General features: G+C 41.6%; 1 protein-coding gene across 2 annotated transcripts in view; it reads right to left on the bottom strand.

Moving 5' to 3' along the window:
- Positions 1–5,670: 5,670 nt before the first annotated feature.
- ITGA2 (integrin subunit alpha 2) overlaps positions 5,671–26,545 on the bottom strand; it is a 77,138-nt gene continuing 56,263 nt past the window's right edge. For both annotated transcript variants that reach the window (XM_054810214.1, XM_054810213.1), the window contains 13 exons: positions 24,979–25,089; positions 24,297–24,379; positions 23,352–23,493; positions 21,622–21,714; positions 20,476–20,552; positions 20,294–20,377; positions 16,862–16,964; positions 15,935–16,045; positions 15,315–15,419; positions 14,886–14,999; positions 12,985–13,074; positions 9,445–9,561; positions 5,671–8,671 (listed from right to left, as the gene is read on the bottom strand). In XM_054810214.1, the coding sequence (XP_054666189.1) occupies positions 8,582–8,671; positions 9,445–9,561; positions 12,985–13,074; positions 14,886–14,999; positions 15,315–15,419; positions 15,935–16,045; positions 16,862–16,964; positions 20,294–20,377; positions 20,476–20,552; positions 21,622–21,714; positions 23,352–23,493; positions 24,297–24,379; positions 24,979–25,089 (1,320 nt within the window). In that variant the 3' untranslated portion in view covers positions 5,671–8,581. The remainder of the gene's footprint in view (positions 8,672–9,444; positions 9,562–12,984; positions 13,075–14,885; positions 15,000–15,314; positions 15,420–15,934; positions 16,046–16,861; positions 16,965–20,293; positions 20,378–20,475; positions 20,553–21,621; positions 21,715–23,351; positions 23,494–24,296; positions 24,380–24,978; positions 25,090–26,545) is intronic.

Raw genomic sequence — 26,545 nt, 5'->3', positions numbered from 1 at the left:
AAATGAATGAGTAATAATTAGGGTTTTTAAGTGTTCTTGACTCTCCTTTGAAATCATCTCTCTGTGAATTTAATACGGAGTCAGTTTTTAAAACAATCTTCCCTAAAATTCTTGGTTGCAAGGTGTTTAGTCCTCTGTGATATATACTGCTTTAATGCCTTTACACTGGTAGTCTGTGTTCACTGTCTGCATGGGAGGTCACAACAGGACAATTGGATTTTTTTTTTAATCTTAAAAAAAGTCCTGAGTAGTTTAATTTTATATGACTGTAGAATCAGTTTGCAAGCCGTATGCTATTTTGACATTCTTGTAACATGAAAGCTACTTGAAGTAGATTAAACATTTTGGTACAGACAGAGAAGGAAATATAAACTATACCCCAGAGTTATTAACTTTTCAGTAGTGGTTACATTCCAGTAGCTGTGTCTCAGAGAAACATTTTACTGTGCAGCTGATATTACAAGTCCGTTGCATTAAAAAAATATGGACAGACCTTGATTCAAAGTTAGATCTAATACTCAGCAGCAATAAACTTGCATTAGCGATAACACACAAACCGTAACTACTTAGTGATGTCTCGACATGATTAATTTTGAAGGAACTTTTTTGGCTATGTAATTGTATGGTGCTGCAGAAGAAAAAGCCAGCTATTACTACAAATAGACAACTACAAGTTTAATTAGTTTTAGTAGTTTGACTTTAGACATGTTAGGATTCAGAGTCATTGAAATGGATTATTTCTTCAAAGGAAAGTGGGTCTGTTGAACTTTTTTCAGTTTATATATTCATTTATATTCACATTTATGGTTTTAATACAGTTTTTCTCTTGTTACTGTTTTGAAACTGTGGTGGGTTGACCCTGGCTGGAGGCCAGGTGCCCACCAGAGCTGCTCTCTCACTCCCCTCATTCACTAGACAGGGGAGAAAAGGCATAACAAAATGCTTGTAGGTCGAGATAAGGACAGGGAGAGATCACTCACTAATTGCTGTCATGAGCAAAAGAGACCAAACTTAGGGAATTTATCTAATTTATTACTAGGCAAAACAGAGTAGAGGAATGAGAAATAAAATCAACTCTTAAAACACCTCCCCCCACCCCTCCCATCTTCCCGGGCTCAACTTCACTCCCGGCTTCAACCTTCCCCCCCTCAGCGGCACAGGGGGACGGGGAATGGGGGTTACGGTCAGTTCAGCACATGGTGTCTCTGCCGCTTCTTCATCCTCAGGGGCAGGACTCCTCTCATCGTTCCCCTGCTCCAGCATGGAGTCCCTCTCACGGGGTGCAGACCTTCAGGAGCAAACTGCTCCAGCGTGGGGTCCCCCACAGGGTCACAAGTCCTGCCAGCAAACCTGCCCTGGCGTGGGCTCCCCTCTGCACGGGTCCACCGGTCCGGCCTGGAACTTGCTCCAGCGTGGGCTTCCCACAGGCCACAGCCTCCTTCAGGTGCCTCCACCTGCTCCGGCGTGGGGTCCTCCACGGGCTGCAGGTGGAATCTCTACACCCCCTCATCCTTCCTCCATGGGCTGCAGGGGGACAGCCTGCTTCACCATGGTCTTCACCACGGGCTGCAGGGGGATCTCTACTCTGGTGTCTGGAGCTCCTCCTCCCCCTCCATCTGCACTGACCTTGGTGTCTGCAGAGTTTGTTACATCTTCTCACTCCTCTCTCCGGCTGCAAAAGCTCTCTCTCTCTAAGTGTTTTTCTTCTTCTTAAATATGTTATCACAGAGGCGCTGACTGGCTTGGCCTTGGCCAGCAGCGGGCCCATCTTGGAGCCGGCTGGCATTGGCTCTATCAGACACAGGGGGAGCTTCTAGTAGCTTCTCACAGAAGCCACCCCTGTAGCCCCCCCGCTACCAAAACCTTGCCACGCAAACCCAACACAGAAACCTTGTTAAAAGAGAAAAAGACTAACATCGTATGCCTGTGCTTCCACTGGAAACAATAGACTGCCCATCTGAGTAAGATAATTATATTTATATTATTGTACTGTGCCATGATAGTGTCATGTTCCATGATAGATGCTAAGCGTTCAAAATCCCACTGTGTATGGCATTTTTACTCATGCTGAGAGGCCATTTTATCCTGTCATTATTATCAATATTGACGAGAGATATAAAGGAAGGGAGATGAGGTAAAGAAAAGTAAAATGATTTGCTCAAGTTTATTAAATCACACAACACTTAAGTCTCAGCTGTATAATCCATTTCATTGTGTCTGCAATAAAAATCTACAAACAGGTGCTAGCTGCACAAAATAAACCAAGAAAATAGGTGATGATCTTTTTTTCCCCCCAGTAATTTCAACCAGTTTTAATACTTAGCGATGGTTACTGTATCTGAGTTAAGTAAACCCCAATGAAACAACTTTGGGCAGAAGCACAGTTAGACTGTGCTTGTTAACTTACTGATGGACCTTCCTCAATGGAAGTGAGGGAGTTCTTCGTCTGCAGGACAGCAGCTGCTCCTTGCGTGCTTACACATATGCAAACCGTGTGGGCCCTATTATCTAGGCAGAACTGAGCAAATTTGAGGTTGATTTTCCCTTTGCTTTGGAGATTGGAGAGAAGCCCTCTGCTATATGAATGTCATTTTTACCAGAAATTGTACAGAATCCTGAGTACAGATCACTTCCTCTGTCAAATAGTTCTTTTCGTTTTTAGAAAAGAAAGAAATCCACAAACTTTCTCATTTCTGGTATTCATTTTTCCATGTTCATGTTTGCTGTTACCATGCAACTAATTAGTGTATCAATTTCACAAAAATAAATGGCGAGCTTGCCTTGTAGTGGGTGGTTTATGAATGAAGTAAAACCTATGCAGTGCTTGCATACTGGTGCTGTGCTGGTACAGAAAAATAGTGGTATTTGGAACAGTTAAATTGCACTGGGGGCCCTATGATCAGGGGCAATTCCTGTTTTGCACTGGTGTTTCTTTAGTGCTGCAATCTTATGGAAGATTTCTCCAGGGTGACCTTAAATGCACCTTCCCCATCAGCAGTGCAGCTGGGAAGGAGGGTGCAGAAAAGAAGAGAAAGAATAATTGTGTACTTCCCCACAGTGACCAGGAACAATGAATGGAAGAGATGTTGTACTGAGTCACAGCTGAGTGTTACAATGTGTGTACGCTGCCATGGTCAAAACAATGAAATGTCATTTTGTGTCCCTAGCTGTGCATGAGGCAAGTACTGCTTTGTTCTGGAACAATGATGTATCAGTCTTGTGTAACTTTGGGTTCTTCAGCTGGCATCTAAAAGCGAAATGGAAATGCCCCTAGGAGGGATGATGTGCATAATAGAGGTAAAATGTATCTCACTGAAATTTTAAGTCCATACTCTGAGCTCCGTGTTCTGGCTCCCTCTGTAGGGCTACCCTCCCTGCTAGGCAGGTTTTATCCTAAGAGGGCAAATTACCCTCTTCTAAGATAGCTGCCTAAGGCTATGTCTGTAGGGACCCAGAAGTGCTTCCAAATTTCCAGGCCGGGGGATGAATCCCAGCTGCTCTGACTGTGTGTCAGGGAAGGATGTGGCTGCACATGTCCTGGTTTCCAGACACGCAGGACTAGGCTGCTGGGTGAGGGCTACCTTGTGTTCTGGTGAGGTCCGTGAGTGGGATGGTAGGCAGCTGCGGATCAATACACAGCGCAGCCCTAGCTTCTGGGACAAGTCCAGCTGTTTCTCTGCCTTCGCTACAGAGGAAGGTAGTCCCACCCCTCCGTGGCTCTTCCAGCTGTGTCATGGTGTGCTGCAGAGGTGGTGGCTCCAGGTGCGGACAGATGTTCCTGGCAACCTGTAAACCAGAGGGGTCATCGTGTGATTCCCGTGAAGATCTGCCAGATGGGGGGTGTTTGTGGAAGGGGAAGAATCTGTCCTGAAAAATGTCTTGATCTTGGCTGGCAACATTTGAATGCACTGATCCCTTTGTCTGGCAGAACGTACATATACCAGCATTGCTTAATTTAAAGAGTTTCCATGCCTGGTTTCAGCTGTGTTCTCAAGAGAAGCTGAGCCCGATGCATATTATGAAAACGGTACTTGATTGTCGTGAAGTGACCGGGAGCGGCGGTCTGTGTTATGAGGAGCCTCCCCAGGAGATGGCAGCCGAGAGACGGCTGCGCGGGAGGAGCGGCTCCCAGCCTGCCCAGGTGCTGCGTGTGCTGCCGAGTACAGGGCTCGCTTCCGCTGTCGCTCATCAAACCGCCAGTGTCGCGGTCGGGAGCCAAGCCTTTAGCTTGATAAACTTTAAACTGCGTTTTCTGGCTTTTTTCTCAGCTCACTTTCCCCATAGCTGTTAAAGGAATTTGTGGTTTTATAGACTAATGCATTCATTTGTTCCATCAGAAACATTAAAAAGAAAAAAAATGTTAAAATAGTTATTAACAAAGTTAAATTATCTGTGAAAGCAGACAATGCTACCTTCTGCCCCCCCCAAAAGCTCTGAAAACTCAGTCTTGAGCTCTTCCATTAAGTGGCCTGTGGAGGTACTTGAAGAGAGTTAGAAAAGGTGTTTCTCAGCAGTTTCTCTGTGTACCTTAGGCCTGTTTTTTAAAAACAACCATACATTTTGATCTTATCAGGTGTTAATCAGTATCCTGATGTACCTTTATAGCAGTTCTGTTTCAAAAGTTCTATTTCAACTATTTTAAGAGAAAGAGGCAAATATATTTTAAAAACTGCTAAGCACACCAAAGCCTGTGATTGCCTATGAATAACTGCTCATAAATGAGGACAGAAGGGTTGACTAAAGAGATAGCACTCAGCTTTTCTGAGGCTGTGAAAATTATGTACATTTTATTACCTTTAAAGGCAATAAACGGTTGAGGCAATGAGCTGTGGATTTTGAGATGCATTTTAATACTCTAATTTGCTTTAGTCTTTAATTTTCAAGTTTTTGTTGTACCTCAGTTTTGGGTATAAAGGGTAATAGATGCACAAGTCTGTATATAAGGAATATGGCTTTCAATTCTGCAGAACACTGCAACTTGGTGACCATGGAGTTTTGTGCCGTAAGATTAGGGTCATCCAATTCTGTATTATGGACGTGTTAATGTTGATAGCCTGAATGTTTATGTACCACTGTTAAAAGCATGGAGGAGCTGAAAGTGGAAGAGGGAAAAAAAAAAAAAAGCAAGCTAGTTTTGAGGTGGTTACTGCCACGACTGTCTTCCTAATGTCTTCCTATTCGCAGCCAAGTTCTTCCCTCTCTTCCTGTCCCACCATATTCCTGCTGAAATGTTGCCTTTGGCTTTTCCAGTGTATGGTGGGGAGCAGCCAGAGCAGGTGGCAGGAGATGCTACCGCTGACCAATTCTGTATGTCTGACTGCAGGACATGAGACTAGCAGAATACAGCATAATTTTAGATGCCAGTGATAAGTCCACGTTTATAGGAAGGCCTGACCATGGTCAGGTTTTAACACCAACTATTCAACCACAGCTATTCAAATATAGATATTACGCACTAATGAGAACTGACTTACCGGTAGTGTTACACATGTGACTATAACCTACAAGGCTTCAAGTGCAACTTCTTTGTATACCTAGCAGTCATCTCCTTAGGGTTTTCACTGTGTGCTACTGGAACAAAGATATATTTGGCCCCCTTTTATATAGTCCTTTTTCAGTAGTGTTTCTTCTCTTTAGGGTGCTGTTTAAAAAAATAAACGAGTCCGTGTTCAGCAGTATTCTTGTTTTTATTGTAGTAACGCTGCTGGCCCTCAGGTAGGCACGACAGTGATACAGTCCCTGCTCCCATAGAGCTTACATGCTAGCTTTCAGAAGTCAGTTTGATTATAAACTCTCTTGTACATCCCAAATCTATACACAGGCTCATATGGAACTAACTCTGACTTTGGACTTGATTCTAGTACTTCATGAAATTAGCAGCTAGATTTCAAGACCAGAATCAGAAATGATGTGAGTTTGCTGAAGGTAGTCCTGACTTCTCTTGCTGCAAGCACAAACAGAAGCACATGCTGAAGCTCAATATTTCAGAATATTATTTCATCTGTAACGTGCTATTTTAAAAAACTAAAACTAAAACAAAACCCAGAACACAGCTCCTTGCACATAATACAAAATATACATAATATTTCCAGCATTATTTGCAGGTGTGCCAACTTAAAAGTGCAATAAACTTACTCATTATAAAAACTTAATTAGCCATTTAAGTATTAATTATAAAAGAAAAATAAACTAGTAACTTTAAGTGGTTAGGATACAAAAACCTTCCCCATTGTTATGCCTTCCCTTTATTTTGGGAAAAAGTATGTCCAGGCCGGGGGGGGGAATCCTGTTGTCTGGGACAAAATAAAACCCAGTGAAGGCTAGTGAATTGAATCATTGCTACCTCATCAATAAACTGTTAAATCCCCAAAGAAGTTGCATGTTAGATATTGACCTGTACCTCTCACCGAAGGTGAAAGGAGGAAATCTGGCTGAATGCCTAAATTTCCCTTGCAAGCAGCACCAGAAATGAAAGATGTTGCCATCCACTGCATTGTGAAATTCCCCGTCTGGCCTGGAGTGCATGACCCTGGTTATGCAGGAGCTTCCCACACATACGGGTGTAGGGTTTTGTTTTCTTCCTCACAAGTTTATACAAGAATTGAGGCAGACAAATTTATATCCTTACTTTCAGAGCATTTGCCCTCAGGGTTTATAATTACAAGTCAGGAGCTTATTCTTTAGCTTTATGCAATTGCTACTTTTTTTTCTTTCACTTTTAAAATAATTGTTTTGGTCACAAACTCAGCTGATGGCAACAATCTTGTCTGACAATTGAGATCAGAATCTGGATTGTTTTTCAGAACGTTAAAAAACCCACCCCAAAACATAACATTTCATAGATAAAAAATAAATCTAAACCACATAAAACTACACTGAGCACAATCCAGCTGTCACTGCAAATGAAGCTGTTATTTGCCAAAAAGATGGTTGGCTCCTGACTGATTACTGATTAAAAAAGACTGAGTAAAACTTTCAAATGTGCTCAAGCCTAGTTTTTGAAGAGTCCCTCAGAAAATAATCTGAAAGGTGCCTAAGCATAATTATAATCTAGTTTTGGGGGAAAGAAAACATGACTTTGGGTTCTCAGTCAGGCACATTTAAATGTTTTACTCTCCAAGTAAATCACCTCGAGTTGAAAACAATCATCTCACTTGCATGGCAGTGTACAAGAGGACAACACACACATCTTCTCTCACAACTGATTACAAGCATAACTCCCAGCCATGAGAGAGAAAGGCAGCCAAAAGGCCAGTTCCCCTGACTGTTACCAGTCTTACAGCATAGGCCTTTTTAAGACTGAGCTTTCATTAAAACCAGGCAGCGTAATGGCATGTGATAAACTTGAGGTGTGTAACCAACACAAAGTCAACCCAAGTGTTGTTCTCAGAGCTCCTTCCAGAGCACTACAGTACTTTTCTGTATAAAACATAAGATAACTTCATCAAGGCATGAACATGTGGGACAAAATAAAATGTGACAGGTAAGGAGGTCATAATGAACTTTGGTCTCCTGGAGGGCACTGAGATGCTAAAGAAACAAGTGCAGTAAACAGCTTAGCTTAGATCTTCGCTACCCTCTGTCCTAACGTGCATACTTCCTCAGTCATTATCCCCTTTAGTTCGCTTCATGCTCTTTGTCAGGCAAAATCTTTCAATACTGAATTGAAGGCAAGATCTTGACTGTCTTCCCTATTGATGTGAAAAGCCAAACTGGTGTCAGAGGGACTGTGAGCATAAAGCCCAGTGTAACAGTAGTGGTAGTGCTTCTCGAGATGAAATATGAAAACCAATCACAACATTGCAGAGAACATGTAAGTGATTACGAAATTCATATTTTCTTCTCAGAGAGAAAGTATGCAGAAGGCAGTTATACATACCATTTGGCAATATTTCCCCAAAACAATGTACTTCAGTAATTTAGTTGTGACCTTAGTGCAAGGAATATGGTGAACTTTCAGACCAGTTTCTTCATCCAGTTGTCCTGTAGCACCCAGACAGACATCCTGATACACAGTTCCCACTTTATAGATTAGTTAAGACAAAGGTTTACTGGTGCAAATTATTTCTCTAAAACAATAAGGATGGAGCTTAGTCAATGAAAAAATTAGTTTCCTTCTCCCATTCTGGAAGCAGTATTCACCACACATTCATCATCAACTTAATAGAAAATGTCCTTTACACATATGGTACTTGTCAACTGAATTACAAACTGATGCTGTTCCGCAATAATCTGAAATAAATTGCTCTGTTTCACTCTGCAGTGGGTCAGGAGAAGGGTTGCTGGCACAATATGTTACTGTAAACTCCGGACCTGCCAGTTCTAAGGGCTAAGTTTGTTTGAAAGGCAAAAATTTACAAGAAAAGGCACTATAAATCATTTTTGAAGAAAACAAACTGTCCTGCAGTTACTCTTACAATAGAGTAGACTCTGTAAAATATTTTCATCTATACAAAGACACTTTCATTAAAAATGTTTAAATGTTACTAATCATTAAGGCACTCCAGCTGAAGAACCGACTGGATCACAACTACTGTTGGTGGCTCAGATCTCCTCTCTTCATCCATGCAACTCATCTTCTTCAGTCTTTGTCCTTTGTGAGTTCTGTAATTTCATCGACATCTTCCATATCCTGTCTCATTTTCTCATACTGTCTCTTGAAGAAGCCAAGCTGTGAGAAGTATTAAAATAACACATCGCAGTCAGTCATCAATAGTTAAATTTCTCAGCTAAGCTAAATAGTGTGATGGCAGGAATGCACGTGTGCGTGTACACACATACAATGTTTGATTTGCAGACAATTTCTAACGCTAAAATGAAAGGAGATGGGCCTTAAACTCCTGCCTGGTGCAATTAAATGTCAAAACAGCAGTGCTGACTAGCCACTTGTCTCACTGCTGAGATATAGGCATCCCTGTGCTGCCTTGGTATGCCAAGGAGCCCTTCAAGCACCAATGCCCTGGTATGCAGAAAAATTTTTCTCTCCCCTTAATCTAGGTATCCTTTGTAAATGGCTTTTTGCCCTCACCCTTCTCTGTTCTCTTTTTGTCTGTTCAGTGTATATCCTCTCCCTCCTTGCTTCTAATCCCCAGCCTTGCCCACTTGAATATCATGGGAGTTCAGAGCCCAGCTTCAGAGTTAGGGAAGGGGGCAGACAGTGTCAAAGGAAAAAAGTAAATGCCACAGCCCCTGTTTTGAACCGCTGGAAACTCATTTATCATCTTCACATTGCCAGTATCTATGGGGACCCATTTCAGAATTTTGATGTTTAAAGCCCTTCTAAACACTCCCATCAAAGGCGCAATGCCAGTGCAGTAGTACTCATACCACCAAACTGCACGTGCAGCTTTGTTCAGCACCACAGAAAAGAGATTCCAAAGAAAATAGCCCAAATGTATTTATCTCTTTCTACTTTTCTTTCTAAGAATATAAACACCTACTTACTTTCCACAGAACGGCAACCAATACTAACAGCAAGATGAGTCCAGCCAATACACTGCCAATCACAACACCAACTGGTATCTCAGCTTTCTCATCCGGCTTTATTATTGTAACTGGGATCTGAAAGTAGAGAGGTTGTGAGTTAGAGGTTAATGTTAACTGCATATAAAGTAGGATTTGTAAACCAAATACTTCACTAATCAAGAATAGCTGGACTGCACACATTCCAGGATCAATGACTGGAACACAGCAGGCAATTACAGCCCTTTCACTGCTGTCCACAGGTACCTGGTTGCACCACTATGGCACATGGCAGTGCCAGTTAAGGATTAGGGGCCGTCGCCACTCTTGGCCATACACAACAGGCAGAGAAGCAATCTCTTCTGCCAGCTTTCTGCCTCTCCAGTAACAGGAGGTCTTTCAGAGTTGTTCCCATAGCGCATAGACACACCATCACTAGGTAACCAGATAGGCTTAGATGCAGGCAGGAAATAGCCTTGTGTAGAGCCCCACCTGCTCAAAACAGACTTCTGCTGCATCAGCTGGAGGATAACTTCTTTCAACAGAGCACTGTCAGAGCCTGTTAGCTGTGGCAGGCAGCTGTAGGAGGCAATACTAATCATGGAGGCCAGAAAACATCATGCACTCATTGTGTGCTGAAATTTCTCCCCTCCTGCTGGGCAGGTACCTCTGTCTCCTTTGTCTGCTGTTCCTACCTTCTGGGAAACCACTAGCAACTTCTTAGATCTTCTCATGTTAATCTGTGTTCTCCTGAGTCAACTGCATGAATTTGCTGTAAGATGTATGGGTCAAACAGGAGTGTTTCTAGCACACTTAGGCTTCCTGAACTACACGCAATAACAGAGAGCTCCCAGAACAGCATACTGTGTCTGGAAGTTAGTTTTCAGGTGATACCCTATCTTGTTGGATTTGGTATGACCAACTATATAGTTACGTATAACATAGTTGCTCAGGGAGACGTTGCTGTAATATTTATGAACTGTCAAATCTTTGGATTTAATCGTGGAACAACATGCATTTAGCATGAAGGTTTTTTTCTTCCTGAAACATGATAAAAGAAGTCAACGTTGGTTTACTTTCTCAGTGCATTTGTCTGGTGTAATTTAATCTTAAGCTTTCTGGGAAACTTGCATTGGACTGACATCTCAGTGATTTAAGTAATTTCTGCTGGAAGGCTCCAATATTGTCCTAGGTGTGGCTATGTGTATTCATTTCACTGAGGCAGGCTGGTTTTGTGTATTTTCTAACCAAATGGTCATAATGATGATTATAGCAGGTTAACTTTCTGTCCTCCAGCTGGCAGTCCTTTCCAACTTGGAAAAAATCTGAAAGCTTTTACGCAAAGATACCTAAGCAGCTTCCCCACATAGCATCACAAGGCAATATTAATTTATTTGGCTACAGAGCAACCCAGCTCATCCAAACTAAAGAGCCAATCTGATATGTACGTGCAGTTTGCCTAGTAATGCTTTCTCCATTAGACTCACAACAATGTGGCACTGTTGGAGAGGTAAATGGATGCGTAAGAACAAATATCTCCCCTGAAGTCAAACAGTGCTCAGTAAGACACCATGCCTGGGATTCACCTCATCTAGTGTTGTATCTACAACATAGTTCCTTGGCTTCCCATGGAGAAGGATAGGCTCTTTTAGGGCCTAAATCACCCTACTTATTTTCAGGATTATCTTTAAGATGAGATGAATTGCATTTCAGAAATACCTATTCTTTCTACTGATGGTTTATAGAAGGGCTACCTCTGATGTGGATGACTAACACAGATATTAAGTTGGATGAATCCTACCACCCTCATCTAAAATAACAGGGTAAGTAGGGAAATAAACTCAGATTGCTTCTGCACTGTCCTGTTCCCAAGGAAGTGAAGGGCAGACTGGGTATCACTGCCAGCCTGCCAAGAAGTATATGCATGGCTGGGTACTGAGTCCATCACTGAAGTGTCAAAGGAAACTCTGCCCTAGGGACAGTATACCTCCACCAGCTGACACATTTTCCAAGACTTCTCACAGGGCAAGGGGCTATCGAGTAAGGATCAGGCTGTAAGCATCACCAAAAGCCACTGTGTTTCTTAAGAGCCCTATGGATAACTTTCAGGGTCTGTTCAGCCACTGCTTCCAAGCTGTTGAAGTCCCAGCTGCAGATGTTTCAATGGCTGGCTGAGGAACTACCTTTTATTTGTCAACTGACTTAATCAACAGTCATGTGAATAATTAAATTCTGGTTCTCCTGAAACCACCAACAGAAGTGCTGGTACTGTAAATTTGGAAATAATCATGCTCCAACTGTAGAAAAATACCTAGTAATACGAGGTTTATGAGCTACCTAAAAAGCCTGTGCAGTTAATTGGAATATTTGCATTGTGTATTAATGAGTTTCATTTCCTAGCAGAAATAATACTGTGCCACAAAGCTGAGGCATTCAGCACACTTCAAATACAGGCATATAATTTTTCTGCAAAAATTTGGCATTATTTCCAGAACTATTTCTGCTTCTTCAGGCACTGGGGTTTCCCTGAATACAAATGGATCTGTTTAGAGGTTCTTCACAAGAAATGGAGTGATCCATGAGACAACAATGACAAAAAATAGTACTGAATTATGGTCTTATTTCCACATTGAGATAGATAATGAATAACCGCCTTCATACATATTTAACTGAATTTTCCATTGCCTGTGAATGAGCTATGCTACACATTCTCACAGATATTTGACTCCCTTTCTAACTTGCATTTTAGTCTTCAATGGCCTTGGGTTATTTTTATGGATAAAACAGGCTGGTAAATCTTGTAGAAATAAATCTGAACTTAGTACTGCAAATGGAAGAGTATTCCTCCCTCGATAGGCCAAGAGAACAAGGTATCTTTTTATTAAAACAGCACCACAGTGCTAATGTATTCTTCAAGTCTTGTTTATGTTTGTATATAGCGGATGTAAACCTTGGGACAAGGACTCTACATTAATAAAGCGGTGGTTTGGAGACTTTTTTGAGATTAGCTGTGTCCATATGACAGCCATTCCAAATGAAAAAAAATACTTCACAAATGAGATTAAGTATACTTTCTAGAGACCTGTGTCAAACATCTGTCTACAAAGATAAAACAAAATACACTTACAGAAGACTGTAAATCAGATTTGCAAAAATGTTTCCCAGAGCTCACTTATCTACAACAATTAATTCTGTTGCAGAAAGAAGTCCCAATTTTGATCTTTTCATGAACAGGAAGCTAAATGAATTTCAGAAGTTTGTAACTGAGTTTTGCTGATAGTTCTACAATCTATTTGCGATCTACAGGTTTTAACTAAGTCTGGTTTATATAGCAGTTGGCTGAAATGAAAACATCTTAGTAACTTCAGGGAGGTTGTACATAGCCAAAAGGATACATTAGTTCACCATCATCAGAATTTTTAATTTGCTATGTACTCCTAACAGACACTGAAAATTAAATATTATCACTTTAATATGGTAAAAAGTAGAGAAGTAGAAAAAATATACTTATCTATCACTTACAGTTAGGGTGTTCTCTCCAATTATAAATAACTCAGGGTTATGTGTATCAATTTTTGCCTCTGCAGAGAGCTGTAATGTCTGGAAAGTTAACTGAAAGAGAAGATTAAAAAACCTGTGAAACTGTATTACATGACAAATTGATTAGAATTCAGACATCCTAAAATAATTCTCTTGCTTTGAAATCGAGATTTCAGAAGCAGAAATAAATCACAGTAATAAGAAAATAAAAAAGATCTTTTTATTAGACCAAAGCTAAAATGTCTATGAAAGTAATCATGTATCAGTAATCCAGATTTAACTTTGCTGTTCTTACTTATTAGTAATGAAACTGGAGAACTGGCTTTTTTTCTTGAGCATATAGTTCAAGAAACACAGAAGAATTTGATTATGTACCCATTTTTATAGTTGTTTCAAAGCTGTCACTGCTGCTAGCAGGGGAGAGATGGGGAAAAATAACAGTGAGAAAGGGAGAAATAGCTCAGCAGCAAACGACAGATGGGTATACATCTCCTGCCTTTGAAAGAAATGGAAACTCGATGTTCTTTCTCTTTTTCCCCCCCTCACCTCTATCCAATGCTTCTGGTTTTCCCCATTTATTTTTTCCTATCACCCTCTGTTCCTCTCCACTGCTCAAATTCCAACATCGCTCCCCCAGCTTAAAGAAAGACGACGACACAAATCTTAAGTCAATTCCCATTTGAAAAGGGACCTTGTGCCAGATCCCACTTTCCTCTGCACATGTGTAGAGAGGCAGAGGAGCATGGCTGGGCAGCCACTGCCAGCTCACCTCTGCTCTTCTCCCCACCTGGCAGGCATAGAGACCCTCATTTCCTACAGTACCTCTGGGATAGAAAATACCAAAACGGGAGATGAGAGGAAAATTGTGACATGCAATCTTTCCTTCCTATCTCCCAGTGGTAGACAAATTATTTCCACTCACTTTCTTGTGAAGGTAGCAACCTTTTGTTCAGGTCTCCACCTTGTGCATACCTGACAGCACTAACAAGTGGTCTTGACTCAGCTGATTTGAAAAATACGAACTTTTAAGGCAGACAGATGCTTTCCTTCACACACTTGCATAAGTATATTACATTATCAACCTGACCTTTTCCTTTTCAGCTGAATGCTAAACCTGACAACAGCCTTGCTGTTAAATGTCAATACCTGCCATAAGATTTGCCAGACAGACTAAGGAGACTGCGTCATGTTCGTGACACCCTAGGCAAACCCAGGACTCCAAGACAGTTTGGTTGGTTGCCTAGCTAAGCAGCAAACATGGTCTCATTTCAAAAGTCTGGTAATTCATGATGAGTTATATCCTGGAGGACACATGGTGATTTAAGTCAAGATATTATTGATGAATATTTTTGGTCTTTAAGCAAGAACTGTTTCCTTGACACCAACTCTAATAAAAACAAAATTCAATTAAAAAAAATTCCACACCTTTTCTAACAAATATAACTGGCAGCACTAACAGGCTTTTGATATTTTGATGTGACTTAAAATGATCACTATGTAGCCTGTGATGTTCAAAAGCTAAAAGCAACATTATTTTCCAGGCTATGACGATACTATACTCTGCTGTCCTATGTTGAGTTTTGTGGAAACTGTAGTTCCCCTTGAATGAATTTAACAGATGCAGAAAATGTTTTTTTCAGCTGTGAAGATTGCATCATCACAGCATTTTCTTAGGTTTTGTGCTGGACTGAAGGTTATCAACTCCATATGCAGCCTCACTACCTTTATATTCTTGTTTTCAATCTTGAAAAACACACACAAAAACATAAAGTAAAGGAAGCTCTTTCTAGATTGGAAGACTTCTTTACTGAACATTGAAAAATATCAGGAGTTAGGAAATATCTGAGTATTGGATCCTTCATGAAGATGCAGCTGATACTCACAGCAGCAAAGGTTCCATTCCAGATTCGGGTGGACACATTCACAAAGTACTCTCCCTTCAGCATAATGTCTTCCAGTTTGCATGCGATGGTACTGCACTTCACATTCTTGCAGTTCTTCCAGGGGAAACAGCAAGAACCAACAGCGTGCATTAAAGATACAATTTAAAAAATGCTCTTTTTAACATCCAGATTTTTTGCCCTTGCCTTTGCCATTCTGTGCATACAAATTAAGTGCTTGCAGGCTATGAAGAACATGCACCTTTTCTTCTATCTAAGGCAGATGCAGCATGTGTGACAACATCCATAGGCTGCACTCCTGCAATGAGAATGAAGAATGCCACCCCCACCACAGCTGTCCTTATAGGTACAGCAGTGGACTCATAAGGGTCAGCTCTGCACCCCTGTCCTGCAGCCCTGAGTCTTACTCACCAGTTCTTTTGAAGCTCTGACGTTCTCTTTTGTGAAAGATGTGGAATAAGGTCTTTTCCCTATTTGCAGTGGATTTATCTGAGCTTGACAAGTAACACCTCTGGCCTAGGAAAGATGGCAGGAATGAAATTGGAGGACATCATACTCTGGAGTTTATAGTCAACATAATAATATATATTTCTGGGATGAGATAGTGGCTGTGAAAGGCTAGATTGTGAATTATGTAACACTGGATACTTTAGGAAACTAAGAGAACTGTATCTGGGTTTGGTCAGAACTAAACAGCTCTTACAGTAATTTTTTTTCCCCCTAGATTGACCTGAAAGGTTTGTCCCAATCTAAAAATTCCATTTTTACTATAACCTTCCCAGGAACTTGGACTAGAGTTCCAGAGTCATATGAAAACTCAGCCATGGACTGTAGAGAGAACCCACATGTGCCAAGTAATAGACTAGTGTACTGCTGACATCATGGTCCTCCCCCTTCCCTTTATGAGGAAGGGACAAGGAGATATGGCATAGATTCTCCAAATCTCAGCCATACTGTGAGGGAAAGAACTGATGCTTATGGTACTGATTAAAGCCCAAAACACAGCATGTTCATGTAATTCAGTTATTCACCTGATCTGTGGTGACTGCAGTTATGTACATCAGTGGGTTTTCTTTGCTGGTCAATTCTGGAAGATAGATTTTTACAGATACCATCTTTACTGGAATACTTCCTGTTGTTACCTGCAAAACAAGTAACTCACAATTAATTCAAGTAGCTATACTTACATATACATAAATTACTTGATATAGCAAGAAAATCAGAAATTGTGGATGAGTATGGAAGGACTGGACTCCTTTTGTATCGATTTTTTTTGTACTAATACACTTACTAGGGTAGTAATTACATTATACCAATAGTAAAGCAGAAAGTGTACTGTATAGCTTCAGGTCTCTGTTTCCTTAGCAAAGCTCTTATTAACTGCATGAAATACATTTTGAAAAGCAAATATTCTGCCACAGCCAACAGGCCTGTTATTTAGTCCTTTAGAGTAGCAGTTACAGGAATATAAATGGAACATAATTTAAGTTTCTTCCACATTGCATATTTGGATCTAAGTTTTTCTCAGTTATATAATAAATGTTGTGATCTGGCTAGTTCTTGCACCTGGCTTGAGCACTTAACCCTTGCCAAACTTCGTTTCAAAGTCCAAGTATGCAAAGACTTGTTTTCCTTTATCAAGTCAGCAGAAGACAAATATGCTCTGTGAAAAAAAGTCTAAATTGACCTAAAGTTAAGCATTAACCATCTTCTAAATATGTAAACAGTGCAGGGCCAATCCCTCCCCCATTCTACTTGTGCAGTAAGTGCAAATTTCATCCTTAATCTCATAAAGACTCTAAGTATTTATGCCCCAGTTATTTGCAATTTTTTTCTTACTTGACTGATTGAAAAGCATCAAAATCAGACAGTGAAATCAGGAATATTTTTTCAACTACACTTTGGGACCAGGCTACAGGAGGCAGCTTCTCAAACCAGAACCAGAAACATTTACTAACCTTAACTGAGAAGTTGAACGTGGGGCCAATATCTTCAAAATTATTCACAGTGGAAGGAATGTTATGACCAGAGTATACTTCATAGAAGTTGATGTTGGCAAGCCTAGTTAACAACCATAAAACAATACATTTCAATTTGGCAGCTGCTTTGAAAACATGTTACTGGATGTGCCTTCGTGAAACAGGTCAGAAGTACAGTCAGAGGAAAAACCATTCACTTATACTGCTGTTTGAATTTTACAAAGTTGGTTAAGAAAACACATGGTGTATTGAAGCCTGGAGCAGAAGTGAGCATGTGAAGGTGAGACAGGAGGGTTGCATGTGATGGAGGCTCCGCTCAGTCTCCTGCACTCCATGGTGTTTCAGTGCCATACTACAAGCTCTCTCCCAGGCACAAACTGTGACTTTCAGCCTTGCAGTTGTGCCCGTCCTCAGAAAGCAGCCCCCTGATGGTTCCCCTTGGTACATCTATAACAGCAAATACCAACAGTCTGAGTGAGATCCTGGGCCCTAACGCCATAGACCACAGGCAGACCTATTTCCATATGGCCTGGGCGTGGAAACACGCACAGCGCCCTGCTTGTGGGCGTGGTACACATCACATAGCCCTCAGTCTCCTCTGGGCCACTTTCTTTAGTATTTATGGGTTTCAAAATTCAAAATTTCCAAAAGTAATATGAGGGTGGTTGCAGCCCACCACAGCATGAAATTACAGGTATGTGATGGAAGGACATTGTGTGAGGGCCCGAGGATGCTAGAGGGGCTCAGCCAGCTGGGACCATGCTCAAAGACAATGAAAGCATCCCTGTGTAGTGCATTGCATCCATGTGCTACCTGCAAGCAGCCCCTGTGCTGAACCATCCCAGAACTGTTTCTGCTTTTCATTATTAGCTTTCATTAGGAGGCTAATTTAAGCAATCAAAAAGCAAGCTGGGGAGTGAGTTAACAAGATGCAGGGGCTACCATGATTCCTACATCAGCTGTTCTTGTAGCAAAAGGTGAAAATCCATCCTCTTTACCGGTGTCACTCTCCCTGTTTAATCTGGGTAACATCTGTGCATACAATGCCAAATTAACACGTGTGCAGTCTCACAGAGGTACTTCCTCAACAGTTGTGCTCCTCCATACTGCATCATGGATCCTTTTCAATCCTCCATACTTCCTCCCACGCCCCCATTTCTTGAACGACCTCCTCACAAGAACTCCTAGGAAAACCCGTGTGATGCATTTTCTGCTTCCTTATTGCTCAAATCTCCAGTCCTTCCAGGATGCACAGTATCAGCTCCCTTGTCCTTGCAGGAGTCACTGAAGGACTGATTCTCACCTCTTCTCCTGGAAACTCAGATTAGGAGAGTTGCCCTAGAAAGGCTTCATTTCAGCAAGACAATGCACTTTTCTCAACACTTTTTATTTTAAGAGGTTGCTCCTCAGCTATATTACCTGCCTCAACAAGGAACTATCTCCAGATAGGTATTTCCTAAGTGGAAGAAATTAACAATCAGCAAACTCCACAGGAAGCATTTAAAACTGTACCTTGGCGTAATGTGTGTACTTCCTTTAGTCCTTTTAAGTTGATTCATCTCCAAGAATAACTAATCCTTTTCTGGCAGTAGGAATTCCTTCATGCCTTGACTTGCATATGAAATCGCATTTTCTCATACTCAGGAGAAGCACCTGAATTCAAACCCCTGTTTTTCCTTGAGTAACTCTTCTATAGAATCCATGCCTGGCCTTTTCTGAAGCACTGAGTTTCCATTCGTATTTCTCAGCTAATTAAATTTGCTGATTCAAGTTTGCACCATCTGAATTTCCTAGGAGGCTGCTGAAGTTGCTGTGCTAGTCACCTAGTCAGATGCTTCTGTAGCCTCTGTGCTGCTACTAACTTTAGTAACAGTCTGCTTCTGCTGAAGTCTCACATGACTTTCTCAGGGAGCTGAAAGAACTTGCATCGCTGATTCAAATGCTTCTCTGCAATTAAAATAATCTGAGAAATTCTGCATGACTCTGGAATTAGTGCACCTAGCTGTGTGAATGCAGGGCCTCTGAATATTCTGAAGGTGCTGCTGCAAAGCAGGTTATTAAACTCGGCTTCTGTACTGTGGTCCCTAATTCCAGCTCAGGTCATCCTACGCAGCCAACAGTTCCTGTAGTTATGGTGGTCTTTGAATAGTCATTTCCTGCATTCATTCTTGCTGTGCATTTTTAAGCAGTTCCTCTTTTTCAAATTTCTGTCATTCTTTGAATAATTACTATTTATTTTCTATCAGTTTATGTTTACAAATTTTTGAATGTTTTGGGATGCAAAAGTATTTTTTTCACCAAGAATTGGTGACCAAGTACATCAAATATAACTACATGTAGTTTATGCTAGGAATTCAGTAATTGGGAAAGATGAAAAAAAAAAATCTTTTCTTTGATGAAAAGTAAAATATCCTATCTTGATCCGCTTTTTTAACGGTTGGACTTGATGATTTAAAGGTCTTTTCCAACCAAAACGATTCTATGATTCAAGAGTCAAACTAGTGTATTTTTGTTTCAGTTCTAATTTAAGTTAAACTGTAACTGAAATTATCCTTCTCTGGAACAGTGACTAATTACTGTTTCAGTGCATCCCAAATCACCAGGGGTTTCCAGGGCTGGAGATAAGAGGTTTCAAGGGCATGATAGGAACATAAGTCTTAAAGGTATTTTTGTCTGTCTCTCCTTACAAACTGCCCTTTCCAGGGTAAAGGATCCCTCTTGCAACAGCCCTAACCTGCCTTCTGCGGGGAGGGGAAAGGGTTGACACCAGGAGGGAAGGAAGGGGTAGGTGTGAGCCAGAGGTCAGGCATGTGGAAAAGCAGAGTGTGCTGCTTCGATGCCAGCGCAGCTGCAGCAAGGGGGAATCTGCCATGTGCCACCTCAGGTTTTAGTTCAAATTATTATCTCAGACTGCTAACAAGTGTTTTTATTTTTGGTCCAGGTCCAGCCAATATGTCCATAATTATTTTTTTCTTTTTCCCCCCTACCCTTTGCTTAGAGTTTGAGCTGGCACATTTTTTCTTTTGTTGTTGCTGTTTTGTTTAGTTTTGATCACTTTAACTTCAAATGTCACTACATTTGAGTCCAGAGGCCCAACTTCATTATATAGTATATACTAATTATATTATCAAAACCATCATTTGGTTTTTATACCACTTCCATTCATGGGAGCATCTGTAACAATTGTGCAGAGGTAAACATGCATCCACGATTTCTTACTACACATTCCATACTTTTTGAAATGTAAGATTATAGAACATAAAATTCTGCTACTGTTGATAAAGTGAGAATTTCTTATGACTTCCAAAATGAAAACAAAGTTTCAGTATCTTTTTCAGTGATGTTTCAGGACTGTTATTATATTCCAAAGCCTTGGCAAACTGATAGTGACTCTTACATTATTCAGCGTACCTTGTGAAGTGAATTTCTGCATCATATCGCAAAGGAATTGATAAGCTGACCTGGTTGTCCAACTCTTGCTCTTCCTTACTTTCACTGTGCATCAAAACAGATTTAAGTCAGATGTTAGAATATTATTTTACACAAATAAGGTATTAATACCTAACTTGCTTTCATATGATCACATACTTTACCTCAACGCCTGAAAACTTAGAACTGCCACATTCTGAAGATTTTTCAGGTTAAAATCAAAACTAATATCAAAGGATACCTATGGAAGAGACAAGGAACACACAATATATGAGTTGATGGTACAACATCCAACGAACTTTCCAATAGAAACACAATTATTCATATGTGCAACAGCCTAGAATTGCCCTCTGTATCTGAATTCTCCACCAATGTCTCCATAATATTTCAGTAATTTCTAATACTCCAGAATTGCTTTGTTCCCACTTTCCCCTACAAATGGGCAATGTGACATAAACATAAGCTATGTGCATTTTTAAACTGCATATAACTAGCTACAAGCTGCAATAAAAGGTGTTCAGGATTACTTAAATGACATGCTTTTAAACACTAGCACTAACACAAGTTTTGTATTCACTCTTTTCTTCCATTTGTTCCAACAGGTCTGCTTTGACCAATATCATAAAAACTCAGAACAAACTTAACTTTTTATATGTAATTAGTTCTTTTGATTTTGCTCCCCCTGCCACAGAATGTCATGTTTATATTCTTTCTAGCAAGTTTCTTATTTCTCCAGCTGATTGTGTTAGAGGCTGGAAGCCTATTTCTGTTCTGCCCTTGAGGAATAAGACATTAAGTTCCATAAAACCACGGGTATTCTGAGATTTATCGTATATATGAGAACAAGGATATATGACCTCTCCTAGGGCTGCGTGGGCCACCTCTCTCCTCCCAAAGCAATGCTGGTTTTGTGGAGAGATGAGATTCACAGAGCAGGGGAGGGAGCTACCGCAGGTTCATACAGCAGGAGGGGTTTTATGGAATGGTGCTCAGTTCCCAGGACGCTACGCACTATGCTCTCAGCTTCTGCTCCCAGCCCTCATCCTCCAAGAGTTACAAAGCTACAGTAGCATTTGAAAGTCGTGGGTAGGGATAAATGTGCTTCAATAGCCTTTTCTCCTTTAATGTGGCAGGGGTCACAAGATTTTACCCCTTAGTTTCCTTCTTTTAATGCCTCTGAAACCCAAAGGGAAGTTAACTTTTGCCAAATCTAAGAAATGCTCACCAGCAGTAAACGCAGATATAGTGAAAAACAACAACAAAAAAACTTTTGGGTATCATTCAAGGTTTTTTAAACATGCTAACTGTACCTGTTGTCCTGTTCTGAAAACAGGATAGCTTATTTGGCAAATGACTGTACTTTGTGCCGTTCCTGTCTGACAGGAGACTTCAGTCCCATCACTCTGCCGAGGAAACAGACAGAAAAGTCAAGTTTTGATAAAGCAGAGAGCAAGTTCCCAGTCTGTATCTTCAACAGGACACATACTACACTAAGGAGTAGTATAGATAGGTGTTATGGCAGTAATTCCTAGAGATGCAACAGATGGGTGGGGCATAGGCAGGGCTAGGAGAGAGGCAGGATAAAGGTGGGACAAAGACCAGTCCCATATGATTTCTTGTGAGCTGTAATGACCTTCTTAGAATTTTGTGCAGGGCTTTGAAGAAGGAATACAGGCTAAAGAGTACAGGTCACTCACAGCATTAACTCCTACAGTGCTTTTTACAGCATTTTTCCAGAACTTTTGCAGCCATGTTTACAGGACCTGAGAGCTAGTTAAGTACTCCTACTGTAGGGGAGAGTGTGCAGAGGGGAACTCTATCATACTTTTTGTAGAAAAATCTACAGTATGTAAGAGTTTAGGTACTACTTTGCAGAATATTTAGCATGTCATCATCCTACATCAAAAGACAAACTTGTAGATCATAGCCAGTCAGCACCACTTTGAAAAGAATTCATTAAGATGTACTGTCTTTTGTTAAAAGCATCCCTACAGACATTTACCATTCATGAATTATGCTACCAAAAAAACCCCCAAAAAACAACCAACACCAATACCTTCTCAGCTTAAGCTTTTCTTCCTGCTTTGAAGCAGGCATATTTTTGGTTAAAAGCTTCACTTGCAGGCTGAAGTACTTCTAAGCAAATGGGCTTTTAAAGGAAAAGAAAATCCTATCTCCAGTGTGATCTTTTGGCATGAGTGGAATGAGCAATTTTACTGCACACCAGGATGGGGAAGTAGAGGGTCACCCTCAGCTCTGTGTGGAGTACTTCTGCCAGTTCATTGTTCAGGAAAATGCTGCTCTTGGGCAGTGATGAATGCTCCTATCCCTGCTCTCCCTTCAGTATAAGGATTGCTCTGGATTCCACCCCTAGGATTATCATGCACCTCTCCAGTAGCACCCTGACCATATAAGTCAAGCACTGCAGTCCAGATTTCATCCTTTATGAATTGTTTGGGAGCAACAGTTGAGATTACAGATTTACTGCATTTCCCAAAATAGTATATATAATTCCTTTCTTTTCCCTTTTCTAAGACAAAATTCATTAGAAGTAGAGCTTCTGGTATAGCAATCATTTCAATCTGATTAGCTGTCTAGCTGGAACACATGGTCTTGGCAATAACACTATTTCTGGATCCAAAGTCTGTGCTTTAAGGCTGCATCATCGATGCTACATGCTTGATTTATCAAATTTAAATTCCCTGTGGCACAGCAACTGCATTCAGGCATGCTGTTGGGAGTCAAGCAGAAGATGTGGGTGCCAAGGCCTAAAGAAAGGAAAAGATGACTGAAATACTGAGGTGAGGTCAAACTCAGCAGGTTGCCAACTTTTATGCTGAGTTGGCAGTGTCTCTCCTTGACCTAAATAAACTGATATGCTGAAGGGAATAATTCTGGTATGCAAGAAAACAAATTGGGAGAGAGGTTTGCACACACATTCTTTCCTGGGATAGGCTAGGAAGAAAAAAAAAAAAAAATTATCTGAGAAGCTCAAAAATCAGTGGCAATAACAGAAACAGCGAGGTTGCGTATCACATACCGGTAAAGATGACGAAGCAAAAAACAAGTTGTCTGAAAATGTAGCTTGGATTCTGGTGTTATATGCATTTTCCTTTTTATTTCTCAATTTCACGTTGAACGTTAGTCTTCTGGTTTTGCTGCTGACAACAAACTGCTGTTTGCTGTTGGAAAATAAAGTCCGTTGTTGTAAACAGAGGTATTAGAACAGCTGTGGATCATGAAAAATGTGTTGCCTGTAGTCAACAACAAATAACAAGCACAGCAAGACATTTCCTACATTCTACACACTTAAACACTCTACTTTCTAAACCCTGTGACATAAGAAACTCTGTGAATGGAATTAGTGTCTTCTTAAAAGTGTAGGACCTCGATTATGTATGGCCAAAGTCACTTTGCTGTATTTTCAAGGGCTCTATCCTGGTGGGAAGATTGGTAGAGAGTGGGCAGTGGACTTGGATGGCAGTGCCAGAAAGAGGCAGCCGTGTTCGTCTGCATACTGTACATGTATGTGTACAACTGCATATGGACTTGAAATATGTGCTGCCCGAATGGCTGACCTCAGCTCCCCAGTGGCACAGCCTGCTGCAGGATCCTCACTGCTCCCTGCGGGAGGGATGGAAACAGCTGCTGCAGCCGCTGCTGCTCTCCCAGCATGCTCCCTTTCCCGCCAGCAGCCAGCCAGCCACGATTCTTCTGAATGCTGTGTCCTCAGTCTCTAAGGTACCGAAACTTGGGTTTGTCTAAGCTGACAAGAGTCCGACTTCTGTATCTGTGTTCCTATCATACCTCTTTTTTCTTGATGAGTTATTTAGACAGAAATGCTATTGCTTTTTTTTATCCCTACTGTTTCTAAGCAGATGTTGAACTAGAAAGGCATTCTCATCTAGAAATTCATCCAAAGCCTACAGACAAACCAACTGGTTAAAACACTTGACCCCAACAATTCCACTTATTCAGCTCTTACCCATCATCTGCCTTCTGCTGAACGTTCAGAACAAGATCACAGACACAAAGTTCATCTTCACCACAGTCTTTAATAAAAGGAATCTACAAAAACCAAATACATTTCCTGAATGACAGTGCTCAACTTCAAAATTATCTATAGATAACAGAGTGCAAACACCTTTGAGTTCGCACATTCTTGGTTTGCAGGTAAGAAAATCCCTCTGAAGGGTATTAAAAACTCTGACACATGAAAAGTTACCACTGAATAACACGTTACTACGTGTCAACTGATCCGTAAGAACGGTACAAGCAGATTATCATTAACCCCCAACAAATGTGATGTAATCGAAGGGGTTCCATCTCTCTTACGTACTCTTTTATAGAGGGCCAAACTAGCCTAGAATAGTTCTTCTTTGCCATCAACTAGAAGTTCACATCAACAGTGGCACGGCTGAACCAACAAGCTTGTTATGCCATGGTGGCTGATACATGTGTGTGTGAGCAAGCACACGCAATACAGGCAAAGACGTACGAGGAACCAGGGGACACCCCCACCCCCCTGGGTGCCTCCTTTCAGCCCAGTTCTAGAAAACTAGAACACCAGTTTTCACTTGCATGTATGTCTTTGGTGTTTGTGCAGGACACACATTATGAACATGTGTATAGCTGTGCATTTTTCGATCATAAGTCTGCATACTTACACTATAAGCCACAGATGCAGGAGAATATATATCAAGGACAGGGCCAGAGCCAGGATTTGCAAGGCCAATGTCAATGCGCAGACTAAGGGAATTCACTGCATCGGAAGGTTCCTGTAAAACAAATGGTTCAGATGATAGCTGTCAGCACAGCAAACAGGGTAAAATTGGTAATTCTATTGTAAATTGCGAATGCCTAGTAAAATCATACTTGGCTCTAAACAAGAAGTAACGGTGCAAAGCTTTCTTTCTTGACTGAAATAATTTTGTGAGATTGCCTACTGTGGGCTCCTCTTGCTAAATAGCTTTTAGTGCCATTTCCATGACAAAACTAATTTTCCTAATATCACAGAATGGTTTGGGTTGGAAGCGACCTTAAAGATCACCTAGTTCCAACCCCCCTGCTGCGGGCAGGGACACCCTCCACTAGACCACCTTGCCCAAAGCCTCATCCAACCTGGCCTTGAACACTTCCAGGGATGGGGCATCCATAACCTCTTTGGGCAACCTGTTCCAGTGCCTCACCACCCTCACAGTAAAGAATTTCTTCTTAACATCTAATCTAAATCGACCCTCCTTCAGCTTAAACCCATTACCCCTTGTCCTGTCACTACACTCCCTGATAAACAGTCCATCTCCAGCTTTCCTGTAGGCCCCTTCAGGTACTGGTAAGCCGCAATTAGATCTCCCCGGAGCCGCCTTTTCTCCAGGCTGAACAATCCCAACTCTCTCAGCCTGTCCTCACAGGAGAGGTGCTCCAGCCCTCTGATCAGCTTTGTGGCCCTCCTCTGGACTCACTCCAACAGCTCCATGTCTCTCCTGTACTGGGGCCCCCAGAGCTGGACGCAGCACTCCAGGTGGGGTCTCACAAGAGTGGAGTAGAGGGGCAGGATCACCTCCCTCGACCTGCTGGTCTCACTTCTGTTGATGCAGCCCAGGACACGGTTGGCTTTCTGGGCTGCAAGCGCATACTGCCGGCTCATGTTGAGCTTCTCATCAATCAATACCCCCAAGTCCTTCTCCTCAGGGCTGCTCTCAATCCATTCCCTGCCCAGCCTATAGTCGTGCTTGGAATTGCACCGACCCATGTGCAGGACCTTGTACTTGGCCTTGTTGAACTTCATGCGGTTCGCACGGGCCCACCTCTCCAGCCTGTGGAGGTCCCTCTGGATGGCATCCCTTCCCTCCAGCGTGTCAACCACACCACACAGCTTGGTGTCGTCGGCAAACTTGGTGAGGGTACACTCAATCCCACTGTCCATGTCGCTGACAAAGATGTTGAACCGACCCAGTACTGACCCCTGAGAAACACCACTCGTCACCATTCTCCACTTGGACATTGAGCCGTTGATCACAACTCTTTGAGTGCCACCATCCAGCCAATTCCTTGTCCAGCCAGTGGTCCATCCATCGAATCCATGTCTCTCCAATTTAGAGACAAGGATGTCATGCAGGACAGTGTCAAATGCCTTGCACAAGTCGAGGTAGATGATGTCAGTTGCTCTTGCCTTATCCATCAATGCTGTAACCCCATCATAGAAGGCCACCAAGTTTGTCAGGCATGATTTGC

This window comes from Grus americana, chromosome Z (assembly GCF_028858705.1).
Source record: "Grus americana isolate bGruAme1 chromosome Z, bGruAme1.mat, whole genome shotgun sequence".
Classification (NCBI taxonomy): domain Eukaryota; kingdom Metazoa; phylum Chordata; class Aves; order Gruiformes; family Gruidae; genus Grus; species Grus americana.
Note: the sequence above shows the minus strand (reverse complement) of the source record. Positions and strands in the feature narration are given on the sequence as shown.